This window comes from Zootoca vivipara, chromosome 6 (assembly GCF_963506605.1).
Source record: "Zootoca vivipara chromosome 6, rZooViv1.1, whole genome shotgun sequence".
NCBI lineage: Eukaryota > Metazoa > Chordata > Lepidosauria > Squamata > Lacertidae > Zootoca > Zootoca vivipara.
Genome location: NC_083281.1, coordinates 56,289,537 through 56,311,222, shown reverse-complemented (window position 1 = coordinate 56,311,222; position 21,686 = coordinate 56,289,537). Strand labels below are relative to the sequence as shown.

General features: G+C 42.6%; 1 protein-coding gene across 14 annotated transcripts in view; it reads right to left on the bottom strand.

Moving 5' to 3' along the window:
* The window catches only part of GFOD2 (Gfo/Idh/MocA-like oxidoreductase domain containing 2), a 29,597-nt gene extending 7,911 nt beyond the window's left edge, over positions 1 to 21,686 (bottom strand). For 4 of the 14 annotated variants that reach the window (XR_009557776.1, XM_060275979.1, XM_060275978.1 and 1 more), the window contains exons 1-3: positions 6,429 to 6,598; positions 4,214 to 4,559; positions 1,933 to 2,802 (exon numbers count right to left, since the gene is read on the bottom strand). Coding sequence is in view for 7 of the 14 variants with exons in the window: in XM_060275979.1 (XP_060131962.1) it covers positions 1,933 to 2,802; positions 4,214 to 4,559; positions 6,429 to 6,503 (1,291 nt within the window). In the remaining 7 variants the exon portion in view is untranslated. The other 10 variants (XM_035120189.2, XM_035120185.2, XM_060275986.1 and 7 more) reach the window with 10 other exon arrangements.

Below are 21,686 nucleotides of genomic sequence, written 5' to 3'. Positions count from 1 at the left end.
AGAAAAAGAGAATTCACATATGTAATCAAAGAGAGCCTTCATTAAATTATTTTTCTATCTTCTCATGTTTGCATGAAAACCCAATCAAAGATTTCCAATGGCTTATCTAGTGTGGACCTCCTTATCTTCACAGGTCTTGACAAAGCATTTAAATTCTCAGATTCCACATACTGTAAACAGAAAGTTGGGAGGTTCCCTTACTCTAGAATATGGACTTTTCCAGTACAAAACACTGTCCACACCGTCCTTTGTTAGTCCAGTTGTATAAAACCAACATCTGCAACTAGAATTAAGGATACAGCTGTTTGGGTTAAAAAATAAATTTAAAAGCTCAGAATAGAAAAATAGGGTCTTTTCCACAGAGAAGAGAAAAACAGCTGATCTACTACTTGATTTTATCTATTTTTAGTTTTTCTTCCATAATGTTACCATTTACAAAAACACAAGAAAGGTTGCTTATTAATGCTTTATATTAATATACAGGATTAAAACCTAGTAGGAAAACGAAGTAGGAAAACAATAAAAACATTCAAGTAAACAGTATTATTTATACAAAAATTAGCTACTGCTTCTCAGTGTCAGTCCAGTGAAGAGCAGCTCTGAGATCTGGTAGTTGTGCACTATGATCTGCTACACAAGAAGCACCACAGCTCCCACAGGATACAAGTCAGGACAAGGGATAGGGAACATCACCCAGTGTTTGATTAAATCAACTACCCCTCTCAGCATGCAGCTGAAAACAGCAATTGAATATTCATTTTCTTATCAACTTCATATCCCTTGACAGATGAAACACCTGCTTCATTAAAAAACAATCACTGACTTACAGATTTGGCTACTGTGCTACCAAGAAATCATTGGCGGCATTTGGCAGCACTGAGCAGGGCAAGAGAGAATGTAGGAAAAGAAGTGCAAGAGGCCTTCAGTCTCTGCTACGGGAAAGGAGCACCAGCACGTGCAAACAGCAGGTGAATGCCACACAGCACTCAACTGACTTTTAGAAACAAGGGAGAACAGCTAGTCTAAAAGACAGAGACTAAATTGGAAGTATTCGGTACTGAGACACAGACTAGATGGATGTGGCTGCCATTCGTGTGTCAAATATGTAAAGCAGGAAGTCTGTAGGATGAAAATATAACAGAAGGAATGCAGGAAGGCGGATGCTCAATCCTCCTCCCTTGCACACTTTCTTCCTCAGTCCACTATTCCAACTTTTTCCATTTCCAGCCCACTTTTGGAATCAAAGCCAGGGACAGACCAAAATGGCTGGAACAAATGATTGGAGGAAGGGAAGGCATGGGAGAGTTCAGTGGCCTTTTCCTGAACACTTTTTTTTACTGTTACAACAAAACAGGGGTGGGGTTTTGTGTGAACAGGGAAGATACAGGAAAATACATGTCCACCACCTAGTTTGATACTGAGCTATAGAGACTACAAATTGTTCTCTTTAAAGACCATACTTCTGTATTTGCCTCACTTTTACCACATCAAGAAGAATCCTAAAAGGTAACTTGTCTTCCTGTTCTTAAACAGCCAACCATCTCTAGTGCTACATTCAAACTGCAAAAATACATGAGCTGTGCACAGAAGGGAGACAGACTTGTCCCCAACGGTAGAAATCCCACCTTTTTGTTTTAGCTACTTCTAAGTGCAAAGGGCAATTCAAGTTTTCCTAACAATACAAAGTTCAAAAGGTTTAGCTTTAAAAAAACAGTGACACAAATCTGCAACATTTAAAATGCTCTTAAATGAGTTTAAAAACCAAAAGGATTTCCTTTGAGGTTTTGCCCACAATTATAATTCCCCATTATACCTCCTCCCACCCCCTGAATATGAAACAAAATGTATCCATGTTAAAGTTTTCTGCACATATTCAATATTCTGCTCATTAGGAATATTTCTATTATAGGTTATTTCTCTGTAATGCCTCACAGAGGTTTTGATTGGCATCTGGCTCCTCAGTCATTACTTCCACAGATTCCCAATCCCCAGACCGGCTGGATTTTTTAATGGCATCTACTACACTTTGCATATAGAGGCCATCTTCAAAAGAAGCCGCCGTTGCAACTGGCTTGGGATCCCAGGTTCGCTGGTCTTCCTGGTCTTGGAAGGACTGACGCAGAGCTTGCACCAGGTACACCATCCCTTTGAGGTACAGAAGGGGTATGTCTTTGAATCCTTTTTCTGAAAGGCCTGCATGGACATTCAAAGAGTCTGCAAACAGGAGTTCTTCCTGGGGAGCAGTGTTCTTCTGGCCATATAAATCTGTCCCCCGTGCTATAAGGCGTCCTGCTGACCCTACAATCATGACCTCATGAACAAATGACCCAGGCATGTTGAAGTTCAGAGTCACAGTGCTACAGACACCTCCTGACATCAGCATTTGGAAAAAGCAAAAATCATCACTTGTGACATGGCGGATGCCATTGATGGCAGAGTTCTGCTTCACAAAGGTTTTCAGTAACCCATGGACCTTCTCTGCCTTTCGACTTGTCAGGTGAGTGAGGAGGTCTATAATGTAAGTCCCCATCGTGTGCAGGCCACCCCCACCCATCAGTTCATCACAGATCCAGTTGTACTTGTGGCTGAGAAGGCTTCCCCAGTACACTCGCACGTCACAGACCAGAACATTGCCCACATAGTGTTCTTCTATTAACTGCTTCATCTTGATGAATGCTGGTAGAAAACGCAGGACATTGCCTACAATGCTCATGAGCTTGGGGTAGTATCTGGCAGCTGTGACCATTCTGAAAGCATCCACAGAGGTAGCAGCTTTCTCACAGATGACATTCTTTCCAATACCTGTGAATAAAAGAGACAAATTTTAGTTCAGATTTTGCTAGGCAGCCCCAAGCAAATAGAGGATTCTTATCTGTCTGTACAGTGTCATCCTTGTTCAGTTCATAAATTACAGAAAAAGGAAGGATGACTAGCAGCCATGTGTGCAACCAGGTAATGCAGAAACCCCATCTCTCTAGCTGTTTTGGGACTACAAGTCCCTTCAGCCCCAGCCAGTGCTGCCGTGAATTGGAAGTTGTGGTCCAAAACAGCTGAAGGGGACCGTGCTAGGGAGGCACTAGATATTCTGCAAAAGTAAGCATTCGATCAGGTTTCTTCAACCTGGTGCCCATGTCCAGCTGTTTTAAACTATAGCTCCCATCAGTCCCAACCAGTAAAACCATACTGGTTTGAAGAAGATAGGAGCTGCATTGCAAAACAAATGGTGGGCACCAGATTGGCAATCAGTGCTCTAGAGAGATTCCCCCCCCCAAACCAAGGATTAAGTACCAAGATACAGTATGGTATTTGCAGACACCCAGTGGCCGGTGAAGCTGAAGAAACATGTTGGTGCATTTTACTCAATCCCTGAGGGACTATGGAAATGTGGATATTTAGTTTAACCACAGTAAGATTCCCTCTCTAATCTGCAGAAAAACATTTTTGTTTGGAGATCTGCCATCCTGTGTGAACTGTGCTTGAGGAATGAGAAACTTAGGCAAGGGATACTTTTACCTTTCTACTTCCTGTTTACTATGTTTCTGAAACATACAGACCTTGATACTTATAAAAAGAAAAAGTCAAGTAATCATGCTATATGCTCTTCCAATTGCCTTTACAATGCGGCTAGTTTAATATGCAATAGCAAAGTCAAGTTAGAAAATACTAAAAATTTCCTTACAGTAACAAAGAGTTCATTCCTTCCATCAGCTAATGCAAAAGAATGAAACACAAACATGTTTTTGGGATAAGTGGAAGAAGGGGTGGTAATATGGCTGCCTGGTTAAATTTAATGGCTAGCTCCTGCTTCCCTCTATTTCCCTGGATGTTTCTGTTCTGTATGTGACACATTACTATGCAAATTTATTGGGAGGGGAAGAGACTTATTAAAAAATCTAAAGTGGTAAGAGAAGAGCAAAAGCCTGGTGTCAATTATTTTTTCACGTCAGACTGAATAAAGTATTTATAGGTTGAAATATACTTCCCAAAATTGTACAGACACAATAATATCACCGAGGGCAGAAAGTCGAGTATCACTCCAATTTATGTAACATGAGACAATGCTATGATACAAACATACTGCACCAAAATGAAGCATTCAGTTTTATAATATTAGGTAATCAACAACAGCCTGAGAACACAACTGGGAATCTATTAAAGGGGGAATGAATTTTAAATAACCACAACTTGTTTCAGATAATCAACAGCACAGTACCTAAAGCTTTCACAGCAATTTGTCGTGTGAGTGGTGGAGGGATGTTGATGCAAACCAGATCCACATCCTGGTGCAGCAAGACATCATCTGTCCGACTTGTGTAGAAGGAAATATTCATTTCCTCAGCTAGTTGCTTTGCTTCTTCTTCAGTCTTCCCCCATAGTGCCTTGATGGAGAAGCCTTCAGCTCTCAGCAGAGGCACTAGCACCCGAGCTGAGCTCCCAGTCCCAAATACCCCAACACCAGGAAGCATTTTCATTTTGTATTCTTTTTCCAATTCAGTTCCCAAGGGCAAGACTAAGGCATAAAAACAAAGCTTCTCGGCATCCTGTTTCATACATAATTCCTAAAACAGAATAAAATAAAGTGTAAGCAAAAGGAACCTTTTATACGTTCTGCATAGATCTGTGGCTATTTGTAGTCAACACTAATACAAGTGCAGTTCAAGGTTGGTTATTCAACATCGAATTTGTTTGAAGCTGTTCATTTTAAGACATCTTTATATTTTAATTCTTCACATATACTATGTCTTACTAAAATATCTATTGCATCCTTCAGAGAAAATCCAAGTATGTGTTTTTCTAGTTTGAAACTTTCTAGTAAGTTACTTCTACCCTAGTAAGTCACTCTTTCAAATACAAAAAACACTGAAATGGTGGTGCTTAAATATAACACACAAGCTGAAGCAGCACAGGAAATTACCAAAGGATCAAGCTATTAAATGTTCAGAAATCAAGCTATTAAATGTTCAGAAATTTTCAGGTTTTCTAATATCACTTGAGATTATCTTTAAAGGGGAAAAAGTGGATACTGAAAGTATATTTATTGACAATATAAGCAGCAATAGAGTATGCTATGCAAAATTCTCACTTCATTTTCATCATTTGAAGAATATATTTTATGGCCTTCATATGCCTTCCATACATGTTGCTGTGGCCTTTGGCTCTTACATCATCTTGAAATCTTTATGGGCATAAAACATAGGTAACAATTTTCCTTGAGGGGTTATATAAATAAGAGCTAATTAAAAGTAATAACCATATATATTAGATGCAAGATAGAGCTCCACAATTATGAGCAAGACTGGCCAATCATGAATTCTATCACAAATCTTACCAATCCGCCTGGCACAGATAAAAGAAAGCTGTTAAACATTGTGCACGTTATTTATATGACAGCCCTATAAGCAGACAGTCAAACATATTCAGAACATAAAGCAAGCAAGCAGTGCTTGTTGAGGCCTGGGGATCACTGGATTTTGACTGTTTTCATGCACTAATACTACATCTTGTAGAATTCTCTGAGTTATATTTTATCTACACAATCATAATGAATTTCAGGAACTAAAATGCTTTTTCTGTGCAGCCTGAGCAGGAGCAGTCAACGACATTATAGTTAATTGTTGTAGCTTGTCTTCACTTATCCCATTCGAAAGCCCTGCTCATAGTTGTGAAGAGCATTCATACATTATGAATGGTCCATGTCACCATTAAGAAAAAGAGGTAGGAATAGGCCAATATATATATGGACTGTCCCTGGATAAAATGACTTTTCTTCTTTAAGTTCCCAAAGTTCTTAACCTAGCTCAAGGTTGTCATCTGAACTAGTCAGATATTTAACTGATAATCAGTCACAGTCAGTCCATCATTTGAAAAATAAGACTAGACATCCTGTTTTGGTGACTGTAACCTTGGTTTAAGGAGCCTTTTGGTGCCTAGCTTCTATATGGCAGTTTCTAACACTGTCCCCATTCCTACCATACTCTCACGATTTTTACACACATACTCTGCTGCAGCTGTCCCTCATGGCTTGTAGTCCTATTCTTATACCCAGTTCTTTCAGCTTCTGCCTAGTCAAGCCCATCCTATTTATTGTACTTTTTTTTAAAAAAAATGGAAACTGCTTCTCTTCAAAACCCGTGACAAGCATAGAAAGCAGCTACTACCAATTAAGGTTCTGAACTCCAATAATTACATAGTCCTTTATTGTACATTGCCTGTGATGCTTTAACAGAGAATTCATGAACAATATGATTAAAACTTTTCCACTCTGCCTGTCCTCCACATATATCCCACTTCACTTCCTCCACGCTTTATATCTGCCCTTTCCTTTCACAATACACATCCTCCCACATAACTGCCATTTACTGCTGTCATGAATGGTTGCTGCATACATTTGAGCTTTGTATAGAAATGTTACAGGCTATATCTCTTACATTTCTTTGCCTTTGGGTCCCAATGTTTACTTCTCTGAACCAAAACACCCTCCTTGTCACACACTCTTCAAGCATCTTTTACAAAGTAGATTCTGACTGACAAATATGGGGTGCTTTAAGGTGCTACAGGACCCGCCTTTCAATGATAAAAAAGAGAGATACTTGATTCACTCACTCACATTCATACATACTGTATATACTCTCTGCCTGGTTCACAGGGCCTCGAGTTCCCCGCCCCGATACACGCCTGATCCTTCATGCAGCGGACGAAGCAGCCTCTCAGCCCACAATAAACCTCTTAAGACTTTAAAAGGCGCCACTAGACTCACTGTTGCTTGGGCTGCAGACCAACACGGGTCCGCAAGGTTGTCTGTCACCTACGGTAGCATAAAGGAACACGCGTGTGTGTGTGCGCGCGCGCGCGCGCTCACAGCTAACAGCTTCCCCCCAACAAGAAGCCCTTCCCCTCGTGCAGGGACCTCACCTACACCACTTGCCCCCCGCCTTGAATAGCACGGCTTCTGCCCCGCCCTTCCTTCCCTCCTTTCCACGCCTTTCTCGCTCACACACCCACCCCGCGTTCATTTACGCCTCAGAGTCAGATTCCAGACGCTCCCGCTTTCCCATGGAGGAAGGTGGTGGTGATGATGATGACGGAGGGAGGGAGGGTGGAGTAAGGCACATCTATGTCCCCGCCGTCCCCGCCCCCCCCCCACTTCACCTCACCTCACCTGAGGGCCGCAGTGCCTCTTGGTCTCTCTCTCTCTTGCGCGCTACAAGTGCGCGCGCGCGCACGTCTTCTCGCGCACTGCCCGAGGTACCGGCCGCCTAGGTCACATTTCTCTCCCGCTCCCACCTATCGGGCTTTTCCTTCTTGCGCAAGCGCGAGGGACCGGGAAGGAGGCGGGGGGGGGGGCGACGTTGCCGCCTCCCTCTTAAAGGCCCAGTGCCGATTCTTTCACTTGGCTTGAACTCATTTCTGCTGCCAGGGCAGAAGAAGCAAAGAGTAGAGCTACACCCAGGCACTGCTTTCCCTACCCACTTCCACCACATGTATGCAATTCCTTATCACCTATGGCAGAGGTGAGCAACCTGAGCTGAGTACCAAACGTGGCCCTCCACATCCTTCTCTGACTCTGCTGCACAACCTCAAGTGCTTTCTCCTGGCTGTAATGTGTCCTTGAAGAGTGATGATAGCTCTCCCCTGCCTGGACACAAGATACGTGAATTACATTCATCCTAATCTAAGGCTAGTGAGAGACTTAAGGCAGCCAGTGCTTCCCTCTAGTCTGGTTTCCTTGGAATGAGTATTTTTGAAGACTGGTGTCTTTTTGATATATGGTTTTATTTATTTACATACACACACACACAAAACCAGAGCACAAGATGAAAAACTCACAGCATCCCTACTACATCAGAACTTGCTCCTCCATTAGACTTCCAGGGAGATCCCCCAAAGATTTGGTTTCATCCCACCAAGAGCAAGTCAAGCCTCTGTGTCTTCTCAGCTGCAGACATGACAAAGGCTAGCCTCTGGCCTACTGTTCTCTTGCCTCATTGGATGCACTCTAGGCAGACTGTGAGAGTGGTAAAATCGCTGGCATCGTGAAACAAATTCCTCACCAGGGTACTCTGCGCCCTTCCCAGTCAACAAAGGTACCATTATCCACCTCAGAAAGTGTGGAGAGAACATTAATTATTCCTTGTGTACTCTCTTCCACAGTCAGGTTGGCTTCCTATGAAGAAAAATCTTGTATGAGAAGGATTTCTTGAATTAGGAGAAAATAATTCCTGAATGTCACATAGCAGAAGGCCTAGATGCTGTTGGACGTCTTCGCTATAAGATTTCAGTCTACACATTGCTTTATGAAAGACAACCAAGTCGTACATGCCAAGTGGTTCACTCCAAGGCCCCAGGATTTAGAAGGGTATTGTCATACAGCCTATTCCCCTTCCTGCCCCCAAACTCATAATAATACTTTGTTCTTTTAATTTAGAGAAATAATGGGATGTTGAAAAGTTAGACTGATTTTTATGCAGAGGAAATCTGCATACAATTGGAAATAAGTTTTATAATTTTACCTTTTTCATATTTTCACATTTTAAATTTCTGTGTTTTTGTTTTTTGGCAGAGATATGTAGGTATAAACAGCAGGCGAGTCAAAAAACTTGTTTTAGAGTCAATCTTCTCTGAAAATCATACTTGGTCCTCTTACATGGAAACTCTTCCCTATCCATAGATGGAGAAAGAATAATTTATGGGTCCCCCCCTTTTTTGTTTTCAAGTGAGGAGATGATGGAGAAGAAGAAGAAGAAGAAGAAGAAGAAGAAGAAGAAGAAGAAGAAGAAGAAGAAGAAGAAGAAGAAGAAGAAGAAGAAGAAGAAGAAGAAGAAGAAGGGAGGGGGAGGAAGAAGAAGAGTGGCACACTTTCTAAATAAGTGCTGCACAAGCCCAATTGTAATGAAAAGCATCAAAGTTTAAAAAATTGTGACCTAATCAAATCAAAATGCTGCTGACAATCATGTCAGGGCTGGCCAAGCTATTACCGGTAGGCAGGGCGAGGCCACCACCTCAGGTGGCAGAAGGGCCTGGAGTTGGACCCCCATGGGTGCCCTACCTGCCCTGCCACCTCTGATGGTGGCCGGGAAGCAGTGCTAGCATCTGTGCCAATTTCGAGTGAGATCTTGCAAATTTCGGAGATCTCACCCAAAATTGATGCCAGTGCCAGTGCTGCTTCTCTTCTAGTGGTGGGCAGCAGCATAGCAGCACTTCCCATTTCACTTCAAGCAGTGAAACAGGATGTGCCACTGCTGAACCATGTGCTCTGTTGCAGAAATAGCGTTCAACAAACAGGAATATCCACCTGCTATTGAAACTGCCAGGGATTCTAGGTCTGCATACACTCTAACCCAGGGGTCAGCAAACCTTTTCAGCAGCGGGCCGGTCCTCTGTCCCTCAGACTTTGCGGGGGGCTTGCCTATATTTTTTGGGGGGGGATGATGCAAGAGCACCACGAGCCCTGGTGGCTGCTTACCTGTGTCTTGTGAGTGGCAAGGGCTGGTGGCGGTGGACCGATGAGTGGCGTGCAAAAGGGCTCTGGAGAGGGGCTGCTAAAAAGGTGGCCGCTTGAGCACTGCTGCTGCTGGCACCAACAAAGCCCAGCCCCCTTCCTCCTCTAGGCAGGGTGGGGGGAAGCCAGGAGGAGGGAGGGAGGAGGCGCCTCCGTATAAGGGAGAGGGAAAGAACCCATGCACTGGTGATACATGTGGCGATTCCCGGATCCAGAAGGGATCCACAGGCCTTAGTTTGCCAACCCATGCTCTAACCCATTTATAGCACAAAAAATACTGTTTTTCCTCAATCTGGAATTGCTCATGTTTGTTCGTCAACATGCTGCTTTCAATTTATTTTGTTTCTAGATCATGCTTTCCACAGGGGTGGGTGAAATTAAGAAGGTACTGATATTTGTGAACCTGGTTTTATGCTCACCTACAACACCATTGGGCAGGTGTGGACACATGTCCTATTGCCAGGACTAACTATATCAGTTTTCAAATGCACACTCTCCAGGGTAGTGCAATGAGTTTTTATTTTGAGAATGAAACCAGCTTCTCAAGAAGGACTTTTCAGGGGTGAAAAATATGCTATATATCTAGATTGAGTGTTTGTTTTTTTTCTACGTGGTTACACACAATATCCATTGATTCGAAAATAAAATGTTTGTGTACACAGCCCAGGAGAAAAGAGACTTTGTGAGATTCCTTCAATGGGTAAATGGGTAAATGGGAAAAACCTATATATGGAAGTTGTTCACTTTACTTCCCCTCAAAATCTGTTCCTCCATCATCTTTACAAATTGTCAGAAAACCCAGTTACAGGGTACCCAGTTGATGTCCTATAGGGCTTTTCCATGATTACCAAAAAACCTTGAACACTTACGGGATTGCCTTGAGTTTTTACATAGCCAGGATGGATGCAAACACACAGAATCCCATAAGCTGGATACGTCAGTGACTGGCATTTGGTGAGCATGTTTAAAGCAGCCTACAAGGGAGAAAAAACAAACCATGAGCAGAGGGTGCATTGATCTGGTAATTGTGGGGAGTTGCTTAAGATAAATCACTGCAATGTGGCTAGAAAGGATTTGGAGGCAGATAGATTTGTAAGAGAAACGGGACATCATTGAGCAGTTCCTGACACAAAAATTAACAACTTGGAAGTTATCTATCATGGACACACACCACTCTTGAACAAGATTTTTCACAGGCATTTGTGAGTGTCCCCCATACTTGTTGGTTGCATCATTTTGGTAACTGATTTCTAGCTATAAATGTTTGTTCTAAGTTCCAGAAGAAGAAAAGGACTGTACACATGCTTTTTATTTGTAGAAAACATTCCAGCATCTTCCCTTAGTGCCATCCACTGTTTCAGAAAATGCAACATCCTTGCAACAGAAGTGGAACCGCAAGGGAATATATGGTTTGTCTCTCAACATTTATCTGTGGGCAACGCATGATTATTGCCCAGATGCACACATACAACTATCATTTGGAAAGGGCAAGGGAGGCTGCAGATTTTTGACTGGCATTTGCCAAACAATGCTTGTTGGCTGCATCATTTTGCTAACTGATTTCTAGCTTTAAATGTTTGTTCTAAGTCCCACAAGAAGAAAAAGACTGTACACATGCTAATTATTTGTAGAAAACATCCCAGCATCTTCCCTTAGTGCCATCCACTGTTTTAGAAAATGCAACATCCTCACAACAGAAGTTTGTCTCTCAACATTTATCCGTGGGGAATACACTCTTATTGCCCAGATGCACACATACAACTATTCTTTGGAAAGTCACAGCAGGGCAGGGGAGGCTGCAGACAGTTTCACATGGATTTCACAATAGGTACCTTACTGCAGCGATAAGCAACAATCTTCTTTGTATCCCATATCGCCATAACTTCCATGGAGCCTGCAGCACTGGATGTATTGATAATGGCTGCCTTGCAGCAGCTCAGCCCTTCCAGGGGATATCTCTGAGCTGCCATCTTCAGCAGGGGCAGAAATGCCTAAAAGAGAAAACAGTAGTGATCATGGCTGTTGTGAGGTCAATGAATGCAGCTATCCTAGGGCAGTGGAGGAAAGCACTGGATGTATAAAGATGAAGGTATATATAAACATTACTCTTTTAGTCAATGAATGCAGCTATCCTAGGGCAGCGATACCAGAGGAAAGCACTGGATGTAAAAAAATGAAGGTATATATAAACATTGCTCTTACTTTTGGGAGCTATATTGATCCATTTTATTAAAAAAAATTGTCTACATGTTTATGAGAGGAGCCCTGCGGAAGGAAAGGTAGAAAGCGTTCCTATTTTTATGCCAGACTGATGTTCAGCGACTGGTTGATCTATCAATGTTGGTTTATCGTTTTTCCTACCTTAAGTTCAATTCTCCGAATTTCCATATCAGTTTGCAATTATGTTTTTAAATTCCTCATGAAAATTAATTGCTCAAACAAGTTCTGCTTTTCTCCTACCCAGTTTGTTGCTTTTGTTTAATTCTCCCAAAGTACCAGAACATCACATCTATTACCATAGCAATAGGTGGTGAGTAAAGGGTTTTGCAACTCCATTAAAAGCAAAAACTTACCTGGCTCACCTGAAGTGGTCCAATAGTATTGACGGCATATATATCTGCCATGTCCTTTGCATTTTCTTTCTCCAGGTCGTATCCAGTACGAACGGCAGCATTGTTCATCAGGAGGTTCAAACCACATTCTCCAACACACCTTTGCACTTGTTCCACAGCTGCTTTGATGCTCTGGAGGTCAGTGACATCTGCAGAATGACATTTCTAAGCACTTAAGAACTGGGTGGTGTGGGGATGCCCCAGGGACTAATAAAAAGGCCCTTTTAAAACTACCAAGGGAAGTGGCTTTGGGGAATCTTACAGATTAAGTCCATTCAAGGATGAGAGGTGCTTTTCAGTCCACTTATTTATCACCTTGGCCTGTCAGCTCTTTTTGTTAGTGTAGCAGCTACCACAGCCCACTTGAGGAGGAAGAACAAGTGCTTCCCTGAATCATGGAGCCCTGTGTGTCTTTCTGAGTGTGCATGCAGTGAGCACAGAGAGGGACTGACTGGAAGCTGGATTTTAAAAATACTTGCATCACATTAATATCACTCCGTCAAAAGATGAGCTCAAAGCAAGGCAATTGTAAGGCCAAAGTACTTAACTAATGTAGGTGGAGGTTAGAGAGAAACTGAGGAAACTGAACAAAAAACTGTAGGGAGAAATTTAGGGAGAAAGCAGCAGGGATATTTTGTCTCTCTTAGTTCAGGCCTTGCATATGCACACTGAAACATCCCTGCAGTTCCAAGAGTTATGAAATCTGTGGGACAATCAGACACACAAATGGTAAGGCTGAGCCCTAAACAAGGCCATCGTGAATTCCCAAGTACTTTATTCAGGGGCGTACCCAGGATCAAAACCAGGGGGGGCAAGCCATGGTCATTCAGGTTGTGACATTTCAGCATGGAAAAGGCGAATGAAACCAATATTTTTAGAAAATTATATATAATTATAGCAGAGGATTAAAATGCATTGGGGTTGACCCCCTCTTCCCCTTGCGTTTTCCCCCCACCCACCCACCGTGGTCTCCTGCTTCAGTCTCCCAGATTTTTAACAGCTTCCTGGCTTTGTTCCACCCAGCCTTCTACCACCGCAGTATTTTATTTTATTTTTTAAAAAAAAGACAAAGGGGGGGGGAAGGGTGAGGGAAAAGGCTCCCCTCTCAAAAACAGACAAGCAGGTTTCAATTTAAAGGCAGGCCATTCCAGCAGTCAAACAACAGTGACAAAAGTGGGAGTGGGGGGGTGAGAAGTGGGGTAGGTGAGGATGATAAGGAGGAGATTAGTAAAGGGGGGGATTTGGTGTATAAAATGAAGAGGGGAGTCTATGTATTAAAAGTGGGAGATGGGGTGATAATAGTGTTGTAGAAATGTTGATATTGGGGGAGGGGGAAGGGGATTTTAAAAAAAATGAAGTTAAAAAGTAAAAGTAATAATAATAATAAAGGTAAGAAAAAATGTGGGAAGAAAAATTTAAACGGTAAAAAGTATAGCTAAAGGGGAGAAGAAAGAGATGAGGAGGGATGGGAAATAAAGTGGTAATAATACTAAAAATATTGGTTAAAATTTTTAAATTATCTATAGAAAGGAAAATGCATGAGGTTTTCACTAGCAGTTGCTGCACTTGTGATATTATTATAATTTGTATAATAAATTTCTATATATTTAATACTAATATATGTTATTGTGGAAACTAAACACATAAATTTACTATTGTACTGTGAAACTGTCCTGTGAAAGAGTTCTAGAAAAACAGCCAGGCCACTGGCCAATTCTCCTTTAAACCAAAGCAAAACGTCAAAATAATAAGTATTTAAGTTAAAGCAAAATTAAATTTTAAAACACAACAATGTTGTCAAATGTAAAACAAGCCACTCAGATCAAGGATAAAGCAAGCTACGAAAAGCAATTATTGCAAGCATGGGAACTAAGATAAATAAATAAATAAATAAATAAATAAATAAATAAATAAATAAATAAATAAATAGAGGAACTCAGCAGTACCAAATGAGAAGCAAATGAGAAGCTATTATTGTTGCAGACACAGGATCTTCAGGGGATAAAGTAACAATGTGGCCCTGATAGACCTTAAGTACCCAGCAAAGAGATAACAATGTGGCCAGCTAAGTACCCCGCAGAAAAAAAAACAATTCCCAGCCAAGAACTACAGGTAACCAAGGAGTAATTAAGATATGCAGGGCAATCAAGCAGTACTGGGATGCTTGGAACCTTGAATCGGCTTAGAACCAAAACAAAATAGTTTTGTCAACTTGCATTACGCCAATCAGATTTAAAGTCGCTGTTTTAATTCCCAATAAAGATGCTTCAAGGTTAGGGAAAAACCAAAATCAACTTAAACTCTAATAGCAACTTAAAAATGAATCGCCAGTTCTGAATATGTGCACAGTTGCTTAAAAGTTGTAGGAATCCAAAAATTAAAGGAGGCTGAAATACTAGCATCAACATCCCCCCATCAATGATGCAGAGGAGAGAGCAGCTGCTGGCAAGGAATCCCCCAAAGCAGGGAATCCCCCATACTCAAACAGCCGATTTTAAAACAATGGGCAAAGCAGGGGAAACCCACTAAACACGAAAGTAGCAGACTTAGGGGGGGGCAGCTGGATTGAAGGAGGGGAACTGCGGAGATCCCTTGAGATAAAAGAGGCGGGGAGGCAGCAATCAGCAGCACAGAGCAATTAATGCAAGCCCAAAAGACCTTCACAGAAAGAAGCGTGAACAGTCAAACAGTTAGCCCCCCTCCCCCCGCTCAGCTGTGCTCACCCAGGCTTCTCCCCCCAGCCACACCCGCAGAGAGGAGACGATGCAGATCCGATGAGGTGCAGCAAAGAGGGTTTGAATGCTGCCGCGTAGGCCAAAATGTAGTCAAACCCCACCCCCCAGCCGGCCCTATTGGCCAGCAGGGATAGGCTGGAGCAGGTGGCCGAAAGGAGGGGAGGGGGAGGGGAGGCCACGCAACTCCTCCCCACCGGCCTCTGCTCTTTTTACAGTGGAAAAAAGCGCGCGCTCAGAGGCTGTTTTATACCAGTTTTTTATATGCCTTCTCCCCCCCCCCTTTGTAGCTTCTAGAGTAGGGCAGCTGCCCTAACTTGCCCCGTGGTGGGTACGCCCTTGACTTTATTCTTTACAGAGTTTTATTATATACATATGTACAAGACAGAGCTAAAGTTCTCATGTCCATTCAGTCCGAGTCAGATCCAGGAAGTGGCGATCGGCGGGACCACCTCCAACAACGTATCTTGGGAAGGGCTACCGGTAATCTCCTCCGCTCCTCCCTGCGCTTCCAACCCCTTCACAGTTGAGATGGGGCTACAACGTCTCCCTCCCCTCCAGAGCCACTAAAGCGATGGTCGGCTCCTGCTCTTTTGCGTCCGAAAGCCCTCCCTCTGCAGCGCTCTCTGCCTGCCTGTCCCTCTGGTATGACGATCTTGGACTCCCCTGCTGGCGCCCTGGGCTCATAGCATCCCTGACCACTTGCACCTCCTCTCCATGCTCTTTGCTGGCTCCTGGGTGGTGCTGTGGGCTCCTTGCATCCCTAACCCCTTGTACTCCCTCGCCGTGTTCTCCGCTGACCCCTGGTGGTCCCCTGAAAGTTCCTTTATGGAAGGTATGGTATGGGGAGCCTTTGACTCTCGAAATATTACTGAACTGCAAGTCTAATCAGGCCCAGCAAGCATGGTCAACGGGCAAGGATGATGGGAGTTGTAGTTCAGCAAGATATGGTGGGCCTGATACAACCTCGGAAGAGAGGCTTCATTGCTTAAGCCCTTGATTGGCTGTGAACCATCCTTTTTCCAGTTACTGCTTTGCGGACTATACTGGTTTCCACTGGTGCTGGGAATATCTATTCATCCCACACTTGGAACGTGAGACTTACCCAGCTGCAGCACCACCAGATTCTGATGTTGGCATGCCAACTCCTTTATTTCCTGTAAAAAAAGAAAGAAAGAAATGTTTTGCCTCCTTTATTAAACTGGAACTAGTCACCAAGAGAGACCCAGAGCCTTAGAACTGGATGCTGAAAATGCTTAGTAGAGTCTAATAGAAACCCAGGAATCTCACATAGAACAGTGCCTTGCAAGGAGAACACCCTCCTCTTCAATATTAATAGGCAGTGCTTTTTCTGGGGGGATGCGGCGGTATGCATACCTCTAAACATTTTGTGAATCTTTTTACTTTTGACCATTTACTGTATTTATTTTCCCCAATTTGAACTATCAAATGGTGATTTTCTGGAGTCAAAATGAGAGTACCCCTAAATATTTTTTTAGAAGAAAAAAAAGCACTGTTAATAGGTGAGTATGTTATCCAAGATGAACAGAAAACCGGACTTCCTGTTTCTGGCGGTGGGAAATGGCTGACTCCCATACGATCGGACCCCATCCATGCCAGTAATTCAGGGCTAATATGGGGGTAATTAGCCCTGGCAGACTCCCCAGGATGGGGGAGGGCTGTCTTGAAGACCCACAGATTGTCCAAGATTGCCATCTTGCATTGTGCAAGAGGCAGGACACTGGGTCACAGAGCATGACACAGATGGCACTCTCTGATGCCACTCCCATAGCTGGGGATATCTGTTTAGATAAAATAAGTAGATTTGGACAACAGACAGACATAGTCTGGACCAAAGAAGACTGAGAAAAAACATGCAGAATTGTACAGTCCCTGGTGCTTAAGCTCGGATTTCAAAGAGACTTCAAAGAGATTCTCAGTCACAGAGTTTGGATTACGGAGGATTGTATGTTTTTTTTTCTTCTTCTCAACACTTACAATTGGTTTTTTTACGCCAAGCCTCATGAAGAAACCTAATTTATTTTGAAGAGTACAGATGAACTTCTATTTATAATTAAACACTTAACTGCGCAACTTTGTTTGGTTTGAAAGACTTGATAAAGAAAAGAAGAATTAAGATGGCAGCTGTGACACAGCAAAAATAGAAAAATGAAAGTTTCTCCCTGTTTTGAGGGAAGTGGGAGGTGCTTGTTGGCTGACTTTGCAGTGATTCGAGACAATAATTTTAGATAAAATACAGAGCATTTGTTTGCAGAACTTTCATTAAGGGCGAGAGAGAGGGCTAAATGGATGTCTAGTAGCCCCCCTCCTAGGGCCTGGGAGGGGGTGGTGCGTGGTCTCCGAAAGCCGATCAATCGTCAAATGATTTACATCTGTGGGATACAGTTTATTTACATTGTGAAATAGGAATTGGGGGTGGGGCTTGAAGACCCAGAGAAATAAGGGTTCTGACCCAGGAGGAGTCCAAGAACCTCAGCAAGAGGTACAAATTAGGAGCTCTTACTGACAGCGAAATGACAGAGACCACACCAGGACTTCCTAAAAAGCAAGGTGATTTATTCTAAGACAAAATAAAAAGCTGTTGCAAGAGCAGTTCCTCTCTCACATACCAAGACGGAGCGAAGAACCCAGAACAAAGGATTTTCCCGACTTTTATAGTTTTTCTTCACTGAGTTGTGTATTGGTGTCATTATTATTAGACAAGCTAGATGGCGTTGTGATAAATGGGAAAGGAGGCAAGTTACATTTTAGCAATACACACAGATACAAGTTTATAAGGACGTGAGTGAAACACTTAAAAGTCTTGACATTTCCAGTATATATATAAAAGAATACATTCACAGCCATAGCTTTCTTTTTATATATTCAATAACATAATCTTTCTATAAGACCATTGTTTTATTTGGATCAGAAAAAGGATTTTAGGTTCCCAATATCTTCTTTTTGGAAAGGAATGCTTTGACGTGGAGATTTAGCCAGGAGGGTGGAGGGTGGAAATACCAGTGTTGTGAGACCCTATTTACTTAAGGCATTTGCATCTATTTGGAGAGATTGTAAGGGTGCTTAGGTAAGACTTATGCAAAAGGGAGGTGGGGGCGTTTACAGAGACAGTCTGGATTGGGGATTTTCCTCTCCCTCCCTCAAGGAATGACCCTTCCTCCACCCTTATCCCTGGTCTGGAAAATGGCTCCTGTCATGACAAGGAAGCGTTCCCCTCTCTGTACATTTGTGCTCTCATGAGTGCAAGGTATAGCGTACAATTCTCTACAACAATTGCAATATGCAAATATATGCCTACATCAAAGACAGATTTGGACAAAAGCCCGGATGGGAATAACTTAACAACTTAATGAGATGGAAGTTGCTGCGTCATAAAACTCCAAAAGAATATTAGGGTAACAGCTCAGATCGGAGATTGGAATGAGGAAGGAGGAGCTGCGCTGCTAAACAAGCTGGAAAAATATACATTCTGAATGAAACTGTGCTCGATGGATGTAAGGATATATGATTTTGGACACGATTGAGAATCGCAGAGCCAGGGACGGAGAGCTTTAAAGTGATAAGATCGGAATGTGGAAAACAGGAAAAACAACAAAGAGTAAGAATGAGACATCGGAAATATGCTTCAGAGGTCCAGACTATGGGGAGTCCAGAAAAACATTAATAATTAACAATTTGGACTACAATTTGGTTTTGTTTTTTTAGTTTATTGTTTCTAATTGGAATATTGTATTTGAAATATTATAATTGGCTGTTTGTATTGGAAAACTAATAAAAATGATTTAAAAACAACAACAACCCAAGAAGAACAGAAAACCTCGTACATGGAAAAGTGGTTAGCAGTCTGAAAGCCCTCCCCACCTCCTCCTTCGTAATTCTCCCAAGACCACAACCTCTTTCTCACCACGTCATACCCCTCACTGGCATTGCTCTATACACTAAAAATGCTTCTGCCTGGCTGGAATATGTCCTTGTACTGTAACAGTGCCTTTTACTTGTTCTGATGGAGGATGGAGAGAAAGGTGTATGTAGAAACTAGTGACTTTTGCATCAGTGGAATGTAGCCTATTATACATGGACAGCAGCCATATCTGTTGCTCGGCCCACTTTGGCTTCTGGCCCCCTACACCACTGGCATGTGGCCCCCACAAAGTTGACCACAGGGGAATGTACTGAAGGGAAACTCTGGAAGACCTAAGGGGAAGTTGAACATTATTACAAAGTTACTTTGAAGGAACTGGACTGTTAAAAGAGATTTTAAAAAATTTGCACGGAGTTGACTTGGGGTTTAAGGGATTAATTTATTTCCTGACATCCAATACTTTCCTCTCCCGGTAAACAGCTTTAAAAGGTGCTGAAACTTAATTAAGCAAAATTGTAATTGCTAGGCAAACCAGCCTACAGGTGGAATTAGAGTGATAGAGATCTTCTTTTATGTCCCTCCCCATTAATCTATGCTGTAATTTTCTAAGCCTATTGTCATATCGTAGCTCAGCTGGCCACTAACAGACAGCACTGTGAACAACAGCTTTTTGGCAGCCTTGTGAGACCTGCTGGCCCATCACAGCAGGGTTGAGAGAAGCAGAAAAGACAGGCAGTGGGCAACTCAGATGAGCCACTGAAAACAGTCACACCAGAGCAGGGCAGCTGCTGGTGAGACCAAAGGCCCAACAGCATTCTCTCCAACCGGGTGCCCTCCAGATGTTTCGGACTACAACTCCCATCAACCCTATCCAGCACATAAAGCTTACATTACATTCTTACAATATAGTAACATCACTACTCTCTTATGCTACATTTCCTGGTCCTCACCTTGCTTTTTGGTCCATCCATGTCTAGGGTAGTAGCAAAGACCCACTGAGGTGGAGTTGGCAGCCTCAGAAACTGCTTCACCAGACCCAGGCCAATTCCCGAATTGGATCCTGTCACCAGAACACTTTGAACAGGGAAATCTGTCGTCATCCCCTTGGAGCTGCAGCCTTTGGCTTCCATGCTTGTAACGCTTGCTTCAAAGAATGTTGATTAGTCATGTGAGATGCTTTTATGGCAACTAGGCACCTCCTTTGATCTTCAGATAAGCTTATATTGGATGCTACACGTGATTTGCTGACTAGCTCATCGGCCACTTCCGCTTTTTAACAACAACAACAACAATGGGAAAATTGCTATGAAAGATTGTTATGAAGATTTAAAAAACAGGATGAAGCAAATAACTATGTATCCTAAGTTCATTAGTGAAAGAATGTGAAAAAATGATTAAAAAGCATACCATGTCACTAGGGACATGTATATTAACCAGCATATGAAAACTAACCCAATGTCAGGGACCGGGCAAAGGAGAAATTGTGGAGATCGCCTCCGCAGCCTGACACTTCCAGAAAAGAAGACGATTCAGATTTACAACAGGGGTTTGAGGGTGGTCACAGCTCAGAGGAAGATGAGGGGGGAAGTTATGTTCAGGCCACATCCCCTGACATGCTTTTGTACCTGCTCCTCCTTAGCTTCCTTTACATCTGTAAAATGAAAACATTATTTTCAAACAGTTACGAGATGAAAGCTTGTCACTCTAAAGAGCTTTTGACATGCATGTTAGCTGCAGCTCGGGTTTCAATAGCCTAGCAAATGAAAAACTTGAAAGATCTGCATTTCCCTGTGTGGCATAAGAACTTGTGGAAGTCATTGTAGAAAAAATTGCACATTAATTCTGTGTTTCCAGTGGGTTGGAGGATCCAGGAGGCTTCTTATTATACCTGGTGGGATTTTATTTCCTATGCATTGGATTTAGATGCTCAACATTTACCATCAACACTAGCTTGTGAAATATAGATGTCTTGATTCATATTGATGTGTCATCATTTCTTTCTCTTACTATTTATTGTTTGTTTGGGAAGCCGGCAAGCTGGTCATGACTACAACAGTGTTTTCTCCAACCGGATGCCCCCCATCCAGCACACAAAGCTTACATTGCCACGTGCATGAGGAGGGTCTGTTCTTACAACATAGTAACATCAATACTCTCTTATGCTATATTCTTGATCCTCACCTTGCTTTTTGGTCCATCCATGTCTAGGGTAGTAGCAAAGACCCACTGAGGTGGAGTTGGCAGCCTCAGAAACTGCTTCACCAGACCCAGGCCAATTCCTGAATTGGATCCTGTCACCAGAACACTCTGAACAGGGAAATCTGTCACCATCCCCTTGGAGCTGCAGCCTTTGGCTTCCATGCTTGTAATGCTTGCTTCAAAGAATGTCGGTTTGTCACATGAGATGCTTTTATGGGAACTAGGCACCCCTTTGATCTCCAGATAAACTTATGTTGGATGCTACACGTGATTTGCTGACTAGCTCGTTGGCCATCTCTGTTTTTTAACAACAACATCATCATCATAATTAACAATGGAAATGCTAATGAAGACGCTATGGATATGGCATTGTGGTATAGAAGACAGACAGCTCCAAATTAAAATATTCAGTCAATCTCTCAGCCTCTTTGGCTTTGCAGGGTTGTTATGAAAATTTTAAAATGGGATGAAGCAAATAACTATGTATCCTGAGTTCATTAGTGACGAAAATGTGAAAAAGTACTAAAAAAGCATACCCTGTCACTAGGGAATATAATAACCAGGATATAAAAACTAACCAGAGGGGGAATGGCATAAGCAGTGGCACAGGAAGGTGGGTGCAGTGGGTGCAGATCACCCCAGGTGTCATCAACAAGGGTTTTTTTTTTTTTACAAAATAGCAAAAATGTGTGTTTTAAAAATGCGGCTGGGCGCAAACAGGCACCCCCACAACGGACTCCTTCATCAGAGCCTGGCTCCGC